At 39.4% G+C, this 20,281-nt stretch overlaps 1 protein-coding gene across 2 annotated transcripts in view; it reads left to right on the forward strand.

Annotated features, from left to right (window-relative positions):
- LOC122813052 (cholesterol transporter ABCA5-like) overlaps nucleotides 1-20,281 on the forward strand; it is a 2,390,735-nt gene that overhangs the window by 1,953,850 nt on the left and 416,604 nt on the right. For both annotated transcript variants that reach the window (XM_044085171.1, XM_044085172.1), the window contains exon 30: nucleotides 12,117-12,234. In XM_044085171.1, coding sequence (XP_043941106.1) covers nucleotides 12,117-12,234 — 118 coding nt within the window. The remainder of the gene's footprint in view (nucleotides 1-12,116; nucleotides 12,235-20,281) is intronic.

The raw sequence follows: 20,281 nt of genomic DNA on the forward strand, positions 1-20,281 counted from the left end.
ACTTAAAAAGTTAACAGAACAGCAAATGTTGCATGGACAATACAAACTATGAAACTCTAATACTGTAATCCTCAATGATTTACAAGAAAATAAGTTTAATGAGGGGCAGAGCATAGGTATGAGACAAAACCAGAGATGTTCTGTAAATTTAGAGACAGATCGAAAGTTGACTACTCCGATTCACTTATAAAGTTAATAGAGCAACAGGTTTTGTGTCATCATGCATTTTCTGAACAACCTGAACTATGAAATTCTAATGACTGGAATTATTGACTGACTGTAATCCCAAAAAAATGAAAATGTTATTTAACGTCCAGCAGTTGCTTCCTGTAGTCAAGGATACAATATTTGACACATTCTACTTCTAATTGCCTACTGTGTGGCTCTGAGCAAGTCACTTAACCGGACAGTGCTTGTGGATTGTCCCAGAAAAAGGGAGGGTGGTCCATAACTTATTCTGGCATTCTATTGCTTGGCAAGAAAAAAACTCTTTAATAACTTGTGTTTTTGTTGTTAATTGTCAGCCTTTGGGACACACCCCTTGTCAATCCTGGATTTTCCACAGTAAATGGTTATGGACATACACAAACACACAGTAGTCCTGGCTTTTCCTCAGTAAATGGTAATGGACACACACACACATGCACACAGACACACACAAACCCCTTGTCAAAAACAGCTGAATCCTGTCACAGATGGTGCTGCCTCAGAGAGAAGGCACAGATGGACTGACTGTGTTGTTGCTTCAGAGAGATGGTGCAACAGTTAACTGCTTTAATGGAAGCAACGGAAAGTAATTCACTGCCCTAATCTCTCTACTGCAACCACAGAAGAGAGTACTGGAAGGGCACAGTGTTCTTTACAACAACAGAAAAGAGTACTGCTTTAAAACAACAACTGAAAAGAATGCTGTGTACCTTGCTCAGAACATTTGTAATGCAGCACCGACAGAGCTAGTAAAAGTAACCCACAAGCTTCACAGTAATCATCTACCTAAATACACACTGACAGCTGAAATACCATGCTAAAGGTTTCTCATTCTCACTGTCTCAATTGGCTGCCAATTAGACTTCCTTAAAGTGCAAGAGCAAAAGCTGAGAGGAAATCAGGTTAATGCGGAATGTGGGTGAGATCAGTAGCTGAGTTGAAATCTGGTCAGGTGATGTGGGTGAAATAGATTTTTTTTGTCACATCATATGTATATGTGTGTATATATATATATATATATATATATATATATGTATGTAGAGAGAAATATATATATATATATATATATATATATATATATATATATATATATATTTGTGTGTGTTTGTATTTTTTTTTTTGTAAAATGTATATGTATATATATATATATGTGTGTGTGTGTGTGTGTGTGTTTACTATGGTAATGTCGAAGTGGACTCTCTCGAATGATGGGATCATCAACCCACATCCATGAAAGTGACAATGTCAAATTCTGACATTGTCAAAATACATCTCGACTTTGACCTCAGAAAGGGTTTTAACATGGGTCAAGATAGGGGCAAGATTTGTACTTCGACAATGTTGGGTTCGACATCATTGCTGTTCGACCTCCACTTCAATGTTGTCAGTAAACCTATATATATACATATGTGTGTGTGTGTGTGTTTTTTTTAATAATGTAATGTTGTGGGGCCTCCCAGCCAGAGCTGGGCCTAGGCAGCTGGCTAGGAAGCCTTGTTCTGGATCTGACACTGCTACTGATGACCCAGAATAACTTGCTTGAGAACATGTAGACTAGATTGTACAAAGTGTAAAACAGTTTTGCCAACATAATCACAGATGTAAACAACAAAAACAGATGGTAATCCTTTAATAACTCAGAGTGCAATCAGATGTGGCAGTGGTCTCCACTGACCAAGATGTGCATTGTTCCCACACTAGCTGCCATGTGTGGCCACAACTACTGTTACATAATTTTTCTTGCAATTGCAAGTTGACCATTTTCAAACATATACACAAACACATGACATCGGATGTAACTTCCGGAGAAGGCTGAAAGTATGTGATGCTAGGGTAAAGACAGTCACCTGCAAACCTACAAATCATGACTGTAACAATCCTGGCTATTGGAATATTTCAGAGGTTTGTCGGGAATACTACATGGAATATTCCAGGCTTCATTCTGCTAGAGTCAACAGCAGTTTCTTGATTTTCTGATGATTGATACAGAGACATGTATGTATGCCACAAACACGTGGACCATGCACAAGTGTTGCATGAATTCCACGCAGTTTACAACCTGCAAAGTATGCTTAGCACAGTGGCTAACTCATTTATTTTAGTCTGGCGACCTACTTTTCATGAGACACCTACATATATAAACTAACCTCCAAGACAGCTAGGACAGAAACTTCAAGAAACACAAGCAGAGCAGTGCATGATGTAATGAACCAATAACTGTTTGTATCAGTGTGTGTGCTATTAAAGAAAAAGTATAGCAATTGATTATATATCAAACTGGCATGCATGCATGCATATATATGTAGAACTTTAATGCAGTGAATGTTAGCAGTGTGGTGATGTATAATACAAGAGATCAGCGTTGGCAGTTCATTATCCTTAAGCAGTGTACAACCACAAACACTACAGACCGACTACAGATAGGTCAGATGGCAAGTCAGGTCTGTCACTATCTTCCCTGGTCTTGACCCCGGCAGGAGAAGTACTAATATATATATGGTATGCTCACCTGATGGTTTGTTCATTGGGACTTATCGTGAAATTGGCTTGTAGGTATTTCTCTTTGAACTGAAGAGTGATTAGTGACCTTTGTGAGCACATGGTTATAAGAACTGATGCTGTACAGGTTGCAGGGGGGCCGCAGTCTATTTACAGGTTATGTAGGTACAGTTTGTACATCAGATTGAATGTTAGCATGGCCAGATTCAAACTCAGAGCTGCTGTACTATAGGCTTTGACTAGCTGTGGTACCCCCATCCTGCTTTGTCTCAGTGTGAGTCCCCACAGCTGACAAACATGCAGCCACTGGTTGGTGGGCAGTGGCTTCAGAATGAAAAGTTTGTGGTTTCCCAGCTGCTCGTGATCTGTCTGCAGTCTGTTGCTGTGGCACAGCATTTCATCATCTACATCTCTGCCACCAAGATTTTGCCCATTTGCATGCTCTGCAACAGACTGTTCTGTGATGGTAGCAGTAATGGCATCATCAACTCCCTGTGTGACAAAGCAGTCAAAATCCCATGTACAGAACTCAAGTTCCTCATCATTTTGGGAGCTCTTCACACCTTGCTGCATGATATGCACTCAGTAACAGGACCTCTAAGAGACAGCAGTAGTCAATTGTAAAGATGTGCTCCCTCCCAGGAAAAAAAGTGTAATCTGGTTCAGCAACCATCTGTCACAAACTGGAAGGTGCAGCTAGTACTGCTTGTGTATGTGTGGTTGGAGTTCACCCAGTAAAGTGAACACCTGTTACATAAATTGCTGCTATTAAAATGTTATAGCCACATCATGTAAGCAGGAACAGTTGAAGTAGCGCACTAAGCTGTTTTCCATTGTGCAATAACATCCACATCATCAGGAGTGCCAGAAATGGCCACCTCTGTGAAAAAGCTGTGGAGCATTCTGTCATTTATAGTGAGTTGCATCTCTTGTGACACTGTTATTACACTCTCCTAGAGGAGTCTAAGGTTCTGTGCCTTATGTTTTACCTATTCTTTCTTGTCCTTGACCTTATGACAACACATGTTGCTGTGGTATCCATTACAGCTCACTGTATTCACAGTAGCATCTACCTCCACCGACCATTGGGAAAGCTGGTGCTTTCTGCCTCTATCTGTGAGCAACACACCATATACTTGCAATGCATTTAGTTAGTTTGTTAGTTAATTAATTTAGTTGGTTAGTTGGTTTACTGAAAGTGATACAGCACTGATCCAAAGGGATCTATTTCACGCCAAACATGTTTCCTGCTCAGCTAAACCAACTTTTTCATACAGTCATTGGGTCTAAATAATGTAGAAATGTGTAGAGTGAAGTAGAAAACTGTCAGGATAAGTAACAGAAATGTGTAGGCTAAAGTACAAAACAAACCATCAGAATACAAGGCATGTACTGACTGTTTTTATCTAAGAGTTATGATGACACACTACTTACTAATTTATCCATCCAAATGTCTTCAGATCAGAATGCCCACCCTGTGTATAGTCTGCCCAAATATGTATACCAAGGTATTGTTACAGCACATTGCTATGCAGAAGAGATTTAAGTAGCCAGTAGACATGCATATTCAGTCATACAATAGGTAGTCATTTTCATGAACTGCATCTGTTTGCAGTCACATACTGAGAACTCATTCAGTGGATATCTGTGCACAACTGACATAAACTGGACTGTTTTCCAGCGTGATCCATAAGCAGTGTAAATCCACAGTCGTATCTGTGCTGAATATGCATATGTCATTCTTGCCCACAGGTGCTCAGCATAGTGCCCCAGTTAGTACAAGATGATTGACAGTACATGCCACAAATCAGTTGTGGACCCAAATCACATCTGCATAGGTCATCCTTCTAGGGATGTTCACCCATAGCTTGTCCTCAGATTGACCATCTTCATGTAAATTTTGAAAGTACATGGCCATGTTAATCCTGATAGGTTAATTATGGTCTTGGAGAGCTTGCTTCTCATTTCTTTGTCCCTTGACCACACTGAACCCATTACTAGTGCAGACCCGTTGAATACTATTGCTCTCAAAAGACATTTTCCTCTGACTCAGAGCTTTTCTTGGTCTTGTCACATCTTTTCTCCCACTGGACTATCTTATAAATTGTGAACAATGTGTTGTGGCTACAGTGGGACCAAAAGTAAGAGATTCTTTATCTGGGCTACTGAATTCCTCTTTCATCCTACTCATTGCCATTACAGGATTGCTTGCCTTACGTAAAACTTCATTTTGATTTAGATAATGTTGTTAGTTCAGCCCTACCCTTGTATTATATCATGGAAGGAAGGACACTAGTTCAGCCCTATGTTTGAAACACTTACAGACGTAGTTTTTCAAACAAGAATAAAGACTAGTAACAGGTGCAGTCTTTTTTGAGCTTAAAGCAATGTTTAACTTGATAGTTTACAGCAAAAACAAATTTATAATACAAGCTTTCTCACAAAGTGTCCTGTGGTAACTACCTCTGAAGCAGGAATATCCAAGGTGTTTGTCAGTATATCATAACATAATATGGGACATATCCTGCCAAGGATATAACATCTGTGGAGAGTGTACAAAACTTTAGGGCACATTTCTCATGCACTATGCATCTGTTGAAGCATGAGAGTGTACTGGTATAAAAGGGATGTTTGGCCGTCAAAATTCAGAACTTTCTTGACAAAGAAGAGTTAGTCAGACATTTTGTCTGTACTCCGTCTTTAGTGTAAACGGTTGGCTTGTATCTCAGGTTTGTGGGCAGATAACCCCTATTGGAGAGCTTCCTTTATTTTCTCACTAGAAAAGTGTTATTTCTTCTCTTGTATTTGTCACAAGGGGAAAATGTGCTGCACAGATCCAGTGCCAGGATTCCCACATGGCCTGTTTCTTCTATCTTGTGGAATCTCATAATGTCCACTCATGCAGTATTTATCCATACTTTATTACAAAAACACTTTCTGTTATTCTGAATAACCTGAATCTTTCCTTGGAAAATTGACAAGTCAAAGCCCTCACTGAATCCTCCATGGCTATGAACGTTTTTTGTCGAAAATCCCACTTCCATCATGCAAAACGAGGGGGAAAAAACATTAAAGAGGGTTCTGAAGGAACTCTTGCTTTGACCTCTTTTTCCTAGTCGGGGACCGATGTATCCACTGTGGTTGTCTTAGAGCCCTTGAATTGTCATTCTGGTCTTCCCAACACCTCTGCAGGTTGCTAAGTGTCTGGAGTTAGGCACAACCAGTCCAACTGGATGATAGGAGTCAAGCAAGAAGGGAAAACTCGTGTTTTCTTTTGAATGAAAGGATGGATGGTATACCTCAGGTCTCAGTAAGAGAGGAGGTAGCAGGCTCCCAACTGGAGGTCCAATTGTCTGACACTTCCATATCTATTAGACTTGAGACTCCTAGAAAAAAATCAAAAAAAAAATTAACATCTTTCCCCTCCTTCCACTCCAACTAGTCTCAGGAGGTCTCAAGATGAATAGTATAGTATTGCTGAAAAGTCTTTTAGGGCTTTTCAACCTTTGCAAGCCTCTATCCCATTTTTCTTCTATTCAAAGAGGAAAAAAGTCTCCCTGTTCTGTTAAAGAGGAGCAGCTTTCCAAGATAGAAAAGAAGAAGAATTACCAGATTATGAATTCCAGTTGGCCTCTTTGGTTCCATAAGAGTCGGACTCTGAGGGTAAATGTTTCTTCTGCTTGTCCTGTTGAGAAGATTTCATTTTCTGATACTATTTCAAAAATGAGAGATCTTTTTAAGTGGAAGGGAAATTTTTAAGGCACAGAAGAGGTATTATGATGTTCTTAATGTTGATTCCCCCAAATCCATGTTAGTTCCACCAGCTCTTGGGGATTTGGAGGATGTTTCATCTCTTTCTGCTAAACTGCAGATGCTCAGCCGTCTGCTCACAAGCAGCATGATAAGCTATATAAAGTGCCTGAGTCTCACAAATACCTGTTAAGAATCCACTAGTGGATCCTGCTGTAATCTTCATGGATAATGAGGGTTTTCCAAACCCTTGGCTTCCTCTAATTCCATCCCCAACGAGTAAATAGCAGGACATTTTATTGATATGGAATGCAACTTTATGTATCTTCATCCTTGTTCTTTAGAGCTATCAGTTGCCAGACCCATATGGCCAAATACCTCCCTTCTGTGTTTTCAGACATACAACAAATTATTTCTGCCCTGTCTGCATACTTCAGACTCTAAATGTTCCCATTGTAACCTGGTTTCTTCTGCCTCACCTGTTATAAAACATTTGATCAGGTGCTCCTGTAATGCAGTGGATGCAGTCTCTTGAACAGCAGCCACAGGATCTCGAATGCGTAGGCATTCCTGGATAGGTCTCCCTGAGGGTGTGAAACCCCAGATTGTCAGTGTCCACTTGGAGAAAGACATTATTTTTGGTGGTTCTTCAGCTGAGATTGTAGTACATGTAGTGGATAGGGACAAGTTAACGCAGGGAGTAAATCATCTTTTTCTGACACCAGTCACTAAATATAGGAGAAACTATTCCTTTAGCCCTAAGTCTTTCTTTTGAAAATCATTCAAGCAGGGTAAGCAGAAAGAAGTTAAACAGTAATATAAAAAAAATGACAAGGGGAATCCAAAAGAAAGGAGAATGACCCTCAAAGCTCTTCTCATTCAAAAAGAATTGCCTAACTGTTTAAGCACCCCCCCCCCACCTTGACAGTCCTCTCAAAATAGTAGGCAGTCTGTCTCATTCCCTGCACTTCCAGTAACAGATGGCAACCAATTATTGGGTACTAAGAATAATTCAAGACTACAAATTGCAGTGGGAATCAATCCTTCCCTCTAAAATCAGGAATCACTACCCCTACAAAAACACACACGCACGCGCACACACACTTTTTCATATCTTTTCAGAAAGGCTACAGTTGTAGGGGATTATAGACCCTTTTCCTCTTTCCCAGCAGGGAACATTTTTTTTTCTCCTGGATTTTTCTTGTACCAAAGAAAGACACATGGCGAGAAATATTAGATATTTCAGTTTTGAATTATTGCTAATAATTCCAAAATTCAAATTGTTAACCATACAGTGTCCGTTTTCCTTTCTTAGAGCTCAAAGCTGCTAGTCACCATATTCCATTTCACAAAAAATTTCTGCTGTTATATTTTTTGTGTCTGGTTGTATTTTCAGTTGACATCCTTACCTTTAGGACTTTCCAGAGCTCCAAGAGTATTTACAGAATGCTTAGATTCAGTAGTTTGCATTCTGCAGACTTCACATTTATCACTACTTGGACTATTGCCTTATATTACCAGATTCTACTCAAGGCACTCAAAAGAAGCAGGCATTTCAAAGAGAGGATGGCCCATGGTGTTTAGACACAGATGGAGGGCAAACTACAAATCATTTTCCTGGAGTTAAGAGTGATTCTCCAAGTGTTACAGGAATTCCAGTGCCTCCTCCCTCCAGGAGTAATAAGTGTTCAGACACAGAACATGCCTGTGGTATGATGCATCGGAAAAAAAGGAAGAACCATATCTTATCCCCTTTGCATAGATGACAACAGAGTATGGCCATAGGCAATAGCTTTACATCATAGGTATGTAGTAGGCTAATTGCCCTGGGGCCTTTACAAGCCTAGCCATAGGAATAGCCTGGCATTATGCCACCCGACCTTAGTTTCCAGTGCCTCTGTCGAGTAGAGCCACTGGGAGTTATCCTTGTGGTGAATTTTCTATTTTCCCATCCACTCATCAAGATTCCTCTGTTTGGGTTTGTAAAAGGTAGATCATGCCTTCTAAACCTGATTGACTTCTTCGAGGCAGTCACCAGAGCTGTAGACGCGGGTAAGGTGGTGCACATAGCCTATGTTGACGTCGCCAAGGCTTTTGACACCATCCCCCACTCTGGTATTATTGATAAACTCACTGGACTAGGCATAAATCCCTATGTCACAAGATGGGCAGCCAACTAGCTCACTGACAGAAGCCACACAGTGAAAGTAGCCGACTCCAAATCCGACTTCAGATCAGTGACAAGTGGAGTACCACAGGGTTCGGTCCTGGGTCCTCTCCTGTTCGGTATCTACTTCTCTGAAGTCCAAGCTAATACAGCTGGTCTCTGGCTAACGAAATTCACAGACTACTGCAGACTAGGAGCCATAACAGAATCACCTAACAATGTGGACATTCTACAAAGGGGCCTCACTGAAACTGATGCTTGGTATCAAAGTCATGGCTTAAAGTTCAATGCCAAGAAGTGCATTGTCATCCCCTTTGGGAAAAACACCATACCCATAAACTACCACATAGGCGGTAGTCTACAAAACACAAAGTGTGATGAGACCTTGGGACACAGGTGGACAGTAGTCTCTCCTTTGATAATCACGTCGCCACAGTAGTCAGGAAATCCTTTTACATGGCACATCTCATCACAAAGAGGTTCTCCTCCAGAGAAAGAGAGGCCATTGTTCCTCTCTACTCATCCCTCATCAGCCCCATTATAGATTACAATGCCCATTTGGCATGTACCTCGCAAGATATCTGCACAACTAGAAAGGCCACAGAAATATCTCACTAGGAGAATTACCGGCCTCAAACAGATGTCATATGCAGATCGTCTCAAAAAACTCCAGCTCTACTCCATCGCCTGTCACCTACTCCGAGGTGACCTTTGCATAACATACAAAGCCATGTCTAACCCAGACCTGCTGGACATGCTACACTTAAAGAAATCTCAGTCTCTCCGAGCCACACACTCCAGGGATCTAAACCTTGTCACCACAATAAACAGAACATGCTGGAGGGATGGATTCCTGCCCCAGAGACTTCCCATGCCTTGGAACAGGCTACCCATTCATGTCAAGCAAAGCTGCTCATTAGCCCTCTTTAAGAGAAGTCTTGACAACTGGTTGGGAAACAGGAAATTCACCCCGGGGATCACTGCTGTGGCTCTGCTCGACAGGGTCACAGGAAAATAATTTTCTTGGGTGGCGAAAGCCAGGGAACCTCGTTTGGCTAGGCTTATATAGGCCCTAGGGCCAATAGCCTAGTACATACCGATGAACCTATGCTATCCACAAGTGATGTCTGGCTTCATACCAGCTTTGCTGACTGCGAGCATGTATGTGTGCATGTGTTTGTGCAGGTGTGTCAGCAGAGGTATGAGTATGAGTATGAGATTTTGTGTGAGAGTGCACACACACTTGAGACGGTCCTAGTTTCTGTATGAAATGTATATGTGTGTATATGTCTGTATTTGCCAGGGCTGGAGAAACAACATAATACATTAAGTGTTCGATTCAGACTTAAGCAGAGGTGTCACTAATGAGCTTTTGTCTGTGCAACTCCTTCATGTTTCTGAATTACTTGTGATTGTTGTAGTGCTACTAGAGCGCTCCAGCAAAGCACTAGTAGTTTTGTGATGATATTTTCTTTGAGCTGTTGTTGCACTTTCAGCTATACACTGCTCACTTGTTTGTTTTGTGGAACTTTTCTCCCATGGGGCTCTTAGGAAAATGGACCTATCTCAATTGGATCTTTCTGGTCAGAAAATATTAATAAAAATCATAAATAAGCTGTACCAGTGTCCCATTACCTTTCTGTCTCTCCCACTCTCGTATTCATGCAGTAAACTTTTTTTCATACCAGTATTATCTAGTGATCAAAAAATCTACTGCCAATCATTAGCGGACCGGAGTTCTGCTGTGGCGACCCCTAACCAGGAAAAGCCGAAAGAAGAACTAAAGCATTATCTAGTGATGAAGTTAACATCTGTCTTATACCCCCCCCATTTCTGCTTTAATGGTCCTTACTCCCAAACTCTGCAGGTATGTCTACAGTCATACTTTGGTACAAAAGCAGGTCTTTGTACAGATGCATTTTGTAGTTCTTAGATTCACTCATGATGATCTGACCTTTTTGGAGCTGTCATTAATTGTGCTCTCTTACAGCCTGATATTTGTGGAAATTATGTCAGTGTTTCTTACACATGCAAATGTTTGTAATTATGTAACATAATTTCTATTTTTCACATATTCTTTCTGATGCCTCTGTCCCAGATTCTGGCTGAAAGGGATCATTGGATCAGTTCACATAGCCTGTTAATTGAAAATTAGTCAGTCAGTAAACAAAAATGAAGTAAAGCTACATGTGAAGAAGCATTTAATCCTTTGGTACCACTTCTGCTAGATCATAATTTGTTTTCTTTATACTTTTCATGCCATTTCCTTTCAAGCTTCAGGTTTTATTTTCATCTTCTGTAGTTCTTTCTTTTTTGTTTATCATTTCCCCCTTTTACTGATATATAGGAGGGGTTGGGGAGAATTTGCTATGTTCAGTTTTCGATGTGTTTAGGAAGGCTAACTCAAGGCCTTAATACAGGCCACCAAAGAGTTTGTCACCCAAATGGCCTGAGTCATATACAGCCATTCCCCAACCAACTGTCCAAGTGTTACTTTAGATCTGTAATTGAAGATGCCTGTCCTTCCAGGTTTGACTTGTCCTATATGCAGAACACTTGCTCTTAAGCCTGGAAGGAGGCAGCTGGCAAACTAAAAAAATAATTCTTAATTCTAGTGTTTAAACGGTGAATTGAAAATGTTAGTCCAAAGGTAGTTAAAAACATCATTATTAAAACATACGTCTGTACGAAACAGAATAAAATCCCAAATTCTATGAGCCTGACTCTGTATGGTAAATGATAATTAATGGAGATTTGCATTTTAAATATTTCTTTGTTGTATCTTCTCCCATCTCTTAATCACTCTTACATTGTAAATGCAAGCAGATCTATCCTGCTCTAAGGTGTCATTTTTTTCTTTATGTATTACTGTTATCAGTTGCCTGTTGGCATAGGTTGTTAGGATCATAGGAAGTCACTAGGCTATTGGCCCTGAGGCCCTTATAAGCCTAGCCAAGAGTATATTTTGCTAATATATGAGTGCAAGCCTGTCCTACAAAAGTGTGAAATGATTTTAATTCTTTGACTAGAATATTTGGAGCCACATATGTGTGACTTAGGACAGCAGTTGGAGGACCTAGTTTTTGACAATCCATACATGGTAACATTTTGTGTTGCTCATGCAGTCATCACAGTGGGGGAAATCGTCTTTCTTCCAAGGTCCAGCAACCTCAGAGTTGATTATATTAAGTTAATGTTGTGCTTAGGCAAAGACCCCCAGCATGGAGCTTATACAAACAGTGTGGAAATACCAGTTTGGACTGTGTTTTTGTAAGAAACAGTACTTGAACCGGTGTCCATCTTAGTCATGTCCTTAAACCCTGCTAGTACTCCCAGTGAATGAGGATACTGCATGGAGAAATCTGCTGTTACTGCAGCTGGGCAGTTCCTTTTGAGTAGCTCAGTTTAATTATAGTTTATTTGTAGGTATGTAATATGAGTTTACTCCACTGTTACCATTAGAAGTAATAGTTGTCATTCTCTTTTTTTCTAGGAACCAGTAGTAATAGTGAAAAAGCTGCGTAAAGAATATAATGACAAGAAAGGTGTACTTGGATTAAATAAAAAGAAGAAACTGCCAGTGAAAAATGTTTCATTCTGTGTCAGAAAAGGTCAGTATTTCCCCGTTACTTTCATTTCAAAATTTATCATTTTTGTCACGTAAAATATTAACTGTCCCTTTCTTCCTTGCACCACATAGATACTTTTTAGTGCAGAATATTGATGCTCACAACAATTCATATATTTTGGTAAGAATGAGATAGTTCTAGACAGCTTTTTGTTTTTGGTGTAAGATTAAACAACCATTAACTGTTGTACTGGAGTTTAATTGACCGATTTGCTTTGGAAATCAATTTTTTTCATGTAACTTTCAGATGAGGTCATCACACGATTGCAAGTATGGATGCATTCATATTAAAAAGTCAACATTTATATATTTTATTTTACATTTGTTGACCGGGCTAGTCTAGCTGGATACATGTCCATTTTCAGTAATGACCTGGGGAGATAAGCTCCAAACAGTTCAAAATAATTTCTCATCCAAAGTAATACATGTTTATAATGCAAATACATTCACAGTAAAGGAGATAAACAAACTTTGACTGGTCACATATTAATAATGTATAACAATGCAGAGTATTAAACTTAACTTAGTACAAATAGTTACAAATAATCAACATCTAGTAGTAAAACATGTCCAGCAATTTTTTTTTTTTTTGTGATACAGTAGTAAGTAATACTATGATGGAGAAGTGGATCAGTAGATGTTAAGATGAAGTAAAAGCAGGGCTGAGAAGGTAGGGTTGAATCAATTATCAAGAGCTAGTTGGTCAGTCAGGGTTCGTAAATGGGCACATCAAATGTGTTTTGAGGAAGAACTTTAGGTTCTTTTTAAAAAGAGTTATAGAGGGAAGTGTAGAAAGTTCAGAGGGAAGCAGGTTCCAGGTTTTTCCGACAGTATTAGAGAAGAGAGAGTCTCCAGCCTTATTGTTTGCTTTGTCGATATTTACAACAGGGGTGTCCAACCTTTTGGCTTGCTAGGGCCGCATTGAGTGAACAGAAATTGTCTTGGGGCCGCATATAAAATATATCATATAGTTAACTCTTTCGCTGCCACAGGAGACCAAAGTCAACCTCCTGGCTGTACTGTACGTGCATTCAAACAATTAATAAATGTAATAAATGCCTAATATTTGCCTTAAAATTCTAATTCTCATTCTGATTTTAATTCTCTAATCTAACAGTTAACTCTAACATCTTAGTTAATATATAGATTTTTTTTTACAAATAAACAGATATTCACTACAGCACTAGCATTTCTCACTGGGAAAACCACTCCAGCAGTCCATCTGCACACAATGTCAACATTAGTACTAGTACAATACTATGTATTCTTCAGCTTTTCCTGGTTAGGGGTCGCCACAGCGGAACTCCGGTCCGCTAATCATTGGCAGTAGAGTTTTATGTGCTGGCTTGCCGGGCCAAACGCACAACCATCAATGAAGGAACGCCAGTTCATTCATGTCATCACACAGAAGACGCTCTAACTGAGAATCGAACAGGCAGCGTCTAACTGTGAGGCGACAACGCTACCACAGCACCACCACCGCAGTAGTCCTGCAGTACTATAATCCACAAAAATAAGCCAACTAAATTGCAATAAAGTAAAGAATTCATATTACTGACTTAAAACAATTCTGAATAAGCTACAAGAGGGTCTCACCCAAACAAATGACTGGTGCCAGAAACATGGCCTCAAGCTAAATGCCAAAAAATGCACAATCATCTCCTTTGAGGAGAGTGATGTACCCACAAATTATCACATTAACAACAATGTTGTCCACAAATTATCACATTAATAACAATGTTGTAAGCACGCAATCAGTCGTGAGGTGCTTGAGCACCCTGGTTGATAGAAACCTGACTTTTGACCACCACGTTGTCTCCGTTGTACGGAAAGCTTTTTACACGGCCCACCTCATTAGTAAGGGTATCTCATCCAGGGACAAGGAGGTCATAACATCCCTGTATTCTTCCTTTACAAGAGCAATTATTGAGAGCAACACCCCTTTTGGCACGTGCCTCAGCAAAACACCATGCCAAAAGAAGACTATAACCATTTCTGACAAAAAAAGGTCAAAGGACTGAGTTCACTTAGTTATCCAAACAGACTAAAAAGCTTCTTGCTTTCCTCTGTCTCTCACTGGCCCCTATAAATTTCATCATTGGCTTGCTTTCCAGGCTAAGAAAGATCCTGCTTTAAGAGACATTCTCCACCTCAGAAATGCTGGTTATATTTAAAACACTCACTACAAAGACCACAGCCTTCACTGCAACATAAACAAGCCACTTTGTATGGACAGGTTCTTGACACAAAAACTTTCAACTTCTGTAAAAAGCTCCTCTCATTATCAAACAATGTAGTTCAGCAACACTATAACTGGATGGAGAGCTATGAATGTACTCCTTAAGTAAGTAGCATAGCCTTCATCAAACTGGAAGGAAAATCCACATACTAAACTTTCCAAGCTGGATGGCTAAGATCTAATATTGGTTACTCAAGTCTACTTGTCTAAGAGGGGCCTCTTTAACTAAGAATTCCATTTGCAAAAATATATTCAGTATACATATTAAATCTCTCTGTCTTATACACACACACACACACACACACACACACACACAGAAAAGGAGCCCCTACTTGTAAAATAGGCAACCTCAGTAATCACATGACACAGTCTCACTGATTGAAATTGTCTGGAAGTCAAAATATCTGAAAAAGAAATCATAATAGAATTGGATTCATCCATGCAATTTCCCACCACCAAAAGGACCATCAATAAATCAACAAACAACTGCTCAGCAAAAATTAAATCAATAAGAAATCTATAAAATCATACTACATACTGGAGTAAACATATAACTTCCCTCCAATCTAAAGCCATTTGACATTCAGACATTTTAATTTGTGCAGAAGTTATTCACAGACTGACCGTTTACTAAGCTGTAATGCTGACCATTGCTTTTGAAAAAAACAAATTCCCACACTTTGTCAATAGCTCAAAGTGAAGAAAGGATTACTTTTTTTTATTTATGTATTTATTTAATTTTGGAAAACATCTTTAAAACTATTAATTGATCACACACCCAGAAACACAGAAAAGTTATTGTGATAAGTAAGCCACAGACTGCTGCAAGAAATCAGTCACAGCACACTATGCTTATGTCCGAACCAATGAAGCATACCTGTCAATTCCAAAAGAATTAAAGTAGCGTAATAAGAAAGTTATTTGCAAGGTTACATTGCAGTTTATACTGGAAATAAGTGGAGATATTAAAAACACTCTGTTTCTCATAATTATGTTGAAAAGTCTTCCAAGGTAAATACAACCTTCTGATTTAGCATGAAACCATACCTCTCAACCTTAGAGCAAGAATTCTGGACAAAGCGAAAAATAAAATTGGGACACAGGCCCAAAAATAGTTATGCATCACAGACACCATTGAAACAAGCGTAGCTGCAAACATTATACATCATGTATAATGTTTCTATCCCATTATTGTCAGTTAAGCATTATATGGCTCATTCAATCCTGCCTTCTTTTGCAACAAAGAAAACCATACTTTGAAATGACAAATCCATTAAAAATAATAAAACACATTGGCTCCACATCCTGCAACTTCCTACCTGCAAACAACCACAGAGTTTCCCTGAAACTAGGTCTGCTTATTTCCACAAAATGACACCTTTCCCTAATTAAGTCTAATGGTATACAATCTACCAGGATCTGGACTACCTGAAATAAATTAAATTATGGCCTGTAAATTGCAAGTGCACTTTGTTTAATTAAAGTACATTTCAAAGCCCACTTGCTGTATTTTTTCAGTAACATCCCAATATCCATTTCCAGGTCACTTTACAAGACATTGGCAGTGGCAGACTTGGTATCCTCCAGATCCCTACAGGACCACACTCATACTGCTAACATTGTCCATTACATGTAAATATCCATCCACTGTAAATGGCAAGAAGCTATGTCTTAAAAAATCTATTTTTGGCATTCCTAGTACCAAGTATCAGGTTTTGAAACAAAGAAACATATTCTCCACAGTTTGTAAGTCTCTGTCTTTAATAATCATCTGTTATTGCAGCACTCCCAACACAAACATATACACTAAATCCCCCAACATTTAAAAAATGACATTGTGCCCACCTGATTTGCCAGTATTAATGATCCACCAAAGATATGCTTACTGTTGTCCAATCTACCACTGCTTAGAACCCACCAATGACAAGACAGTACTGGGTGATTTTTTTGTTTGTCAAAAAAAACAATAAACTTTATATGCTACAGTCCCACATTAGTCAATCCATTACTGACCCATTAACCCTAGGCTGCTGTCTCATTCTTAATCCCTGGGACTGCATTACCTTGGATGACTACTTTTATCTCCTAAGCAAAATACATAAATTGGAAGATGAGGCAAAAATCCAGACATTCTTCAAAAATCCATAGAGTTGAGAGGTATGATTTCATATTCAATTCAACACTCTCCCTGTCAGAAAAGCTGCAATTTAATGAAAGTGTACTTTTAATGTAGGATGCATTTGTGAGCTAACTTGTTAGTACGTTAGCCTCTTTGTGCATGTGTCTCTCTCTGTCTCTCTGTCATGCACACATAAACACACACACACACACACACACACACACACACACACACACACACACACACACACACACACACACACACACACACACACACACACACTTCTACTTCCACGCACACAAACATTCTGCTTTCATGCATGCACTCACTCACACCATACTTACCTATTAACAGGCTAAGTGCTGTCTCTTTAAAAGGCAATGACAGCAAATCCATAGACGAGTCCCTCTTCAGCAAGAACATACACATTGATTCTTTGGCATGAAATAATGGCGCGAACACACAGACCCTTCTCTGGCACAAAAAAAAAAAAAAACTAGAAGGATGCTTTGGTGTATGCACACACCGATGTTAGAGTTGCACGTCACGGCAGCGAAAAACACAACAAAAAAGTGTTTTGGGGCATGTGTACATCGATGTTGGAGTTAGAGGTAGAGGGCCGCATGGCAGAGCTCTGAGGGCCGCAGGAGACACATCTAATTTACAAGAAGATTTTGTGAGGATCTAAGAGACTTCAGGTTATGGTAGGGCTGAATAAGAGTAGATAGTATGGGTGTTTTGGCAGGTTGATAAAGTATCTTATGGGCGATGACTAGTTGATTAAATTTCAGCTGCTGCTGTAATTCAAACCACCCTAGTTGCTTTAGATTAATACAGTGGTGGGTTCTGAAAGGGTTACCTGTGGCAAACCTCGCTATATTGTTGTAGGAGTGTTCTACTTTCTTAAGGTTATTTTTTGAGAGATTAATGAATATGGGTGAGGCATAGAGAAGGGTAGAGATTAGGTGGGAGTGGGCAATAGTTATTCCAGTTGCAGGAGTGAGGAAGGATTTGATTCTGTAAAGAGAGCCTATTTTTTTATTAATAGTTTTCAAAGTGTTGCTGATATGGGTGTTGAAGTTAAGGTTGTTGTCTATGGTGATACCTAGCAGTTTGGTAGTAAGATCTTGGGATATAGGCGTAACATTTTTAGATGATACAGTGAAGTCTATTTGGGGGGGGGGATTTACTAGTAGGTATGAAAAGGAGGACTTTAGTTTTTTTTGGGTTAAGTAATACACAGCGTTGTGTAAACCATTGTTCTACAGAGTTAAATGTGTGTTGTGTCAGGGAGTGAAGTTCAGATTCAGATGTGGCTAAGCAAATAAGTGTGTAGTTGACTGCGTATTGTATGCATGTAGCTTGGGGAACTACTTGGTGAGGGTGATTGATGAATAAAGTAAACAGGAGAGGGCCCAGTATGGATCCTTGAGGGACACCAATGTTAACAGGTAAATGGGTAGAAAGAGTGGAGTTCCAGAGTACAGCTTGATGTCTGTTATTTAAGTAGGACTGGAACCATTTTATAGCCAGTGTGTCAAGTGACAGACATTTAAGAATATGTATGAGTATTTGGTGATTAACCATGTCGAAAGCCTTGGACAGGTCTAAGAAAAGTGCAGAGGAAAGCATGTTAAGGTTACAGTTTTTGGTGATGGTGTCCGTAAAGGAAAGGAGGGCAGTGGTAGTGCTATGGGAAGGTCTGAAACCATGTTGGGTGTTGGAAAGCAAGTCATTATGGAGAAGGTGGCCAAGCAGTTGCTTGTGGATACATCTTTCCATGATCTTAGATAAGGGAGAGAGTGGGGCTATGGGACGATAGTTGGAGAGTTCAGTGGAATTTCCACCCTTATGAAGGGGAATAATATGGGAAACTTTCCAAAGTTTAGGGACATATCCTTCAGTGATGGTTCTATTGATTAGTATGGAGATAGGGTAAGCTATGGATTTGGCTGCTAACTGTAAGTGTTCTGTGGGTAGTAAGTCAGCAAAGGGAGTGCATGGTTTGAGATTTTGGATAAGGGAGACAATATAAGCTGTTGGGACAGGTTGGAAGAGAAATCGAGGTGGTAGGTTTGAGTTAGAATTGGATATAGTTGTGTTTTGAGTAGAGAGCTGACTGGCAAGAGTTTGAATTGTTTTGGTGAAAAAGGTATTAAAGGCATTAGCCATTTGCTTGGGATTCTCCTTGTCAGTGCCTTGTGGGTTGGGTGTGATAGATTGACCGGGGTGTAGTAATTGCTTAATACTTGCCCAGTACTTTTGTGGATTATTATGATGGGTTTGCTGCGATTGTAGGTAATAGTTTTGTTTATCTGACAATATTGCTTTTTTAGTCACATTTCTCAGTTGTTTGTAGTGTTGGTGATCAACAGGGTTTTTAGTTAAGCGTGATTTATTCCAGATTTTGTTTCTGAGATGGATTTTTTGCTTCTTTAGACAGCCAAGGAGCAGATTTAGTTCTTATCCTAATAGAGCGGGTAGCAGCATGGTGGTTGAGTATGGCTAGAAACTTAGCATTAAAGTAATCAACAGCTTCATCGAGAGAAAGGTGTTTTAAGGGGAGCCAATTACATGCTTTCAGTTCACTCTGGAATAGATTCAATTTGAAGTTTTTCTTGGTTCAAATTGTTCTAGTAATGGGTTGAATGGGTGGATTGGCTTTGAGCCTGATAATGTAGGTTAGTGAGTGGTCACTTACATCATCAGGGAGGATTCCGGCTTCATAAGTGTGGGGTTGGTAATTAATTAGTATCCAGTCTAAGGTGCTTTCTTTTTTGTTTGTCTTGTTTATTCTAGTAGGGGAGGTAATAGTTTGAGTAAATCCATAGAGATTAATATGTCTAGTAGGGTATTTGTTGCTGCAAGACTTCCAATCTATGTTAAAATCACCTAGGATTATGGTTTCTTGGGGTAGGTTTTGAGATAACCAACACAGGATGTTTTCGATGGTAGTAATGTTATTTCCTGGAGGAACATAGATGCAGATAATATAGATAGAGTTGACTAAGTTTAACTGAAGTTTGGTAATAAGAATCTCAGCTTTAGAGTCTTGAGGTGGTTACTGGTTGAAGGTGGTTATTTGAAAGACAGATTTGAATAAGACAGCTACTCCACCACCTTTCTTGGCTACTCGGTCAAGACGTAAGCTATTGTAACCAGGTGGGGTAACTTTGTTGTCTTTAGTTGAAGGTTTTAGCCAAGTCTGTGTTAGACAAATAATATCAAATGAGTAGAGCTCCAAGAGAGCATGGAGTTGTGTTATTTTGTTATTAATGCTACGTGTGTTAAGGTGAACTATTAAGAGTGAGTTGGTTGTTTTTTTAAGTAGGGGGATGGCAGAGGAGTTTTGGTTGAAGAGTTGAGTGATAGTGGAGGTATTAGGGCCTGGGTTTGGGTGAATATCTCCATCCCCAACATGGGGCCTATTGATTGACCTTGGTATTTGTTTTGTGCTACTTCAACAAATATAGTACCCTTTTCTGCTCTTCAGGTAGTCAACATTGATAAGGAAATGTTAGCATAGTGTAAAAATATTTCAGAGATGAAAAGATCAGTTGAAGTTATTTGTAGACAGAAGCTGAGTTTGTTTTGCTAACATTAGAAAATATTAACTAAATACGTCAATGATGTCATTGCCTATATGGGGTAGCCCAAAATTATTTTGTAGGC

This window comes from Protopterus annectens, chromosome 10.part0, assembly GCF_019279795.1.
Source record: "Protopterus annectens isolate FY-2018-M chromosome 10.part0, PAN1.0, whole genome shotgun sequence".
NCBI classification, from domain to species: Eukaryota; Metazoa; Chordata; order Ceratodontiformes; family Protopteridae; genus Protopterus; species Protopterus annectens.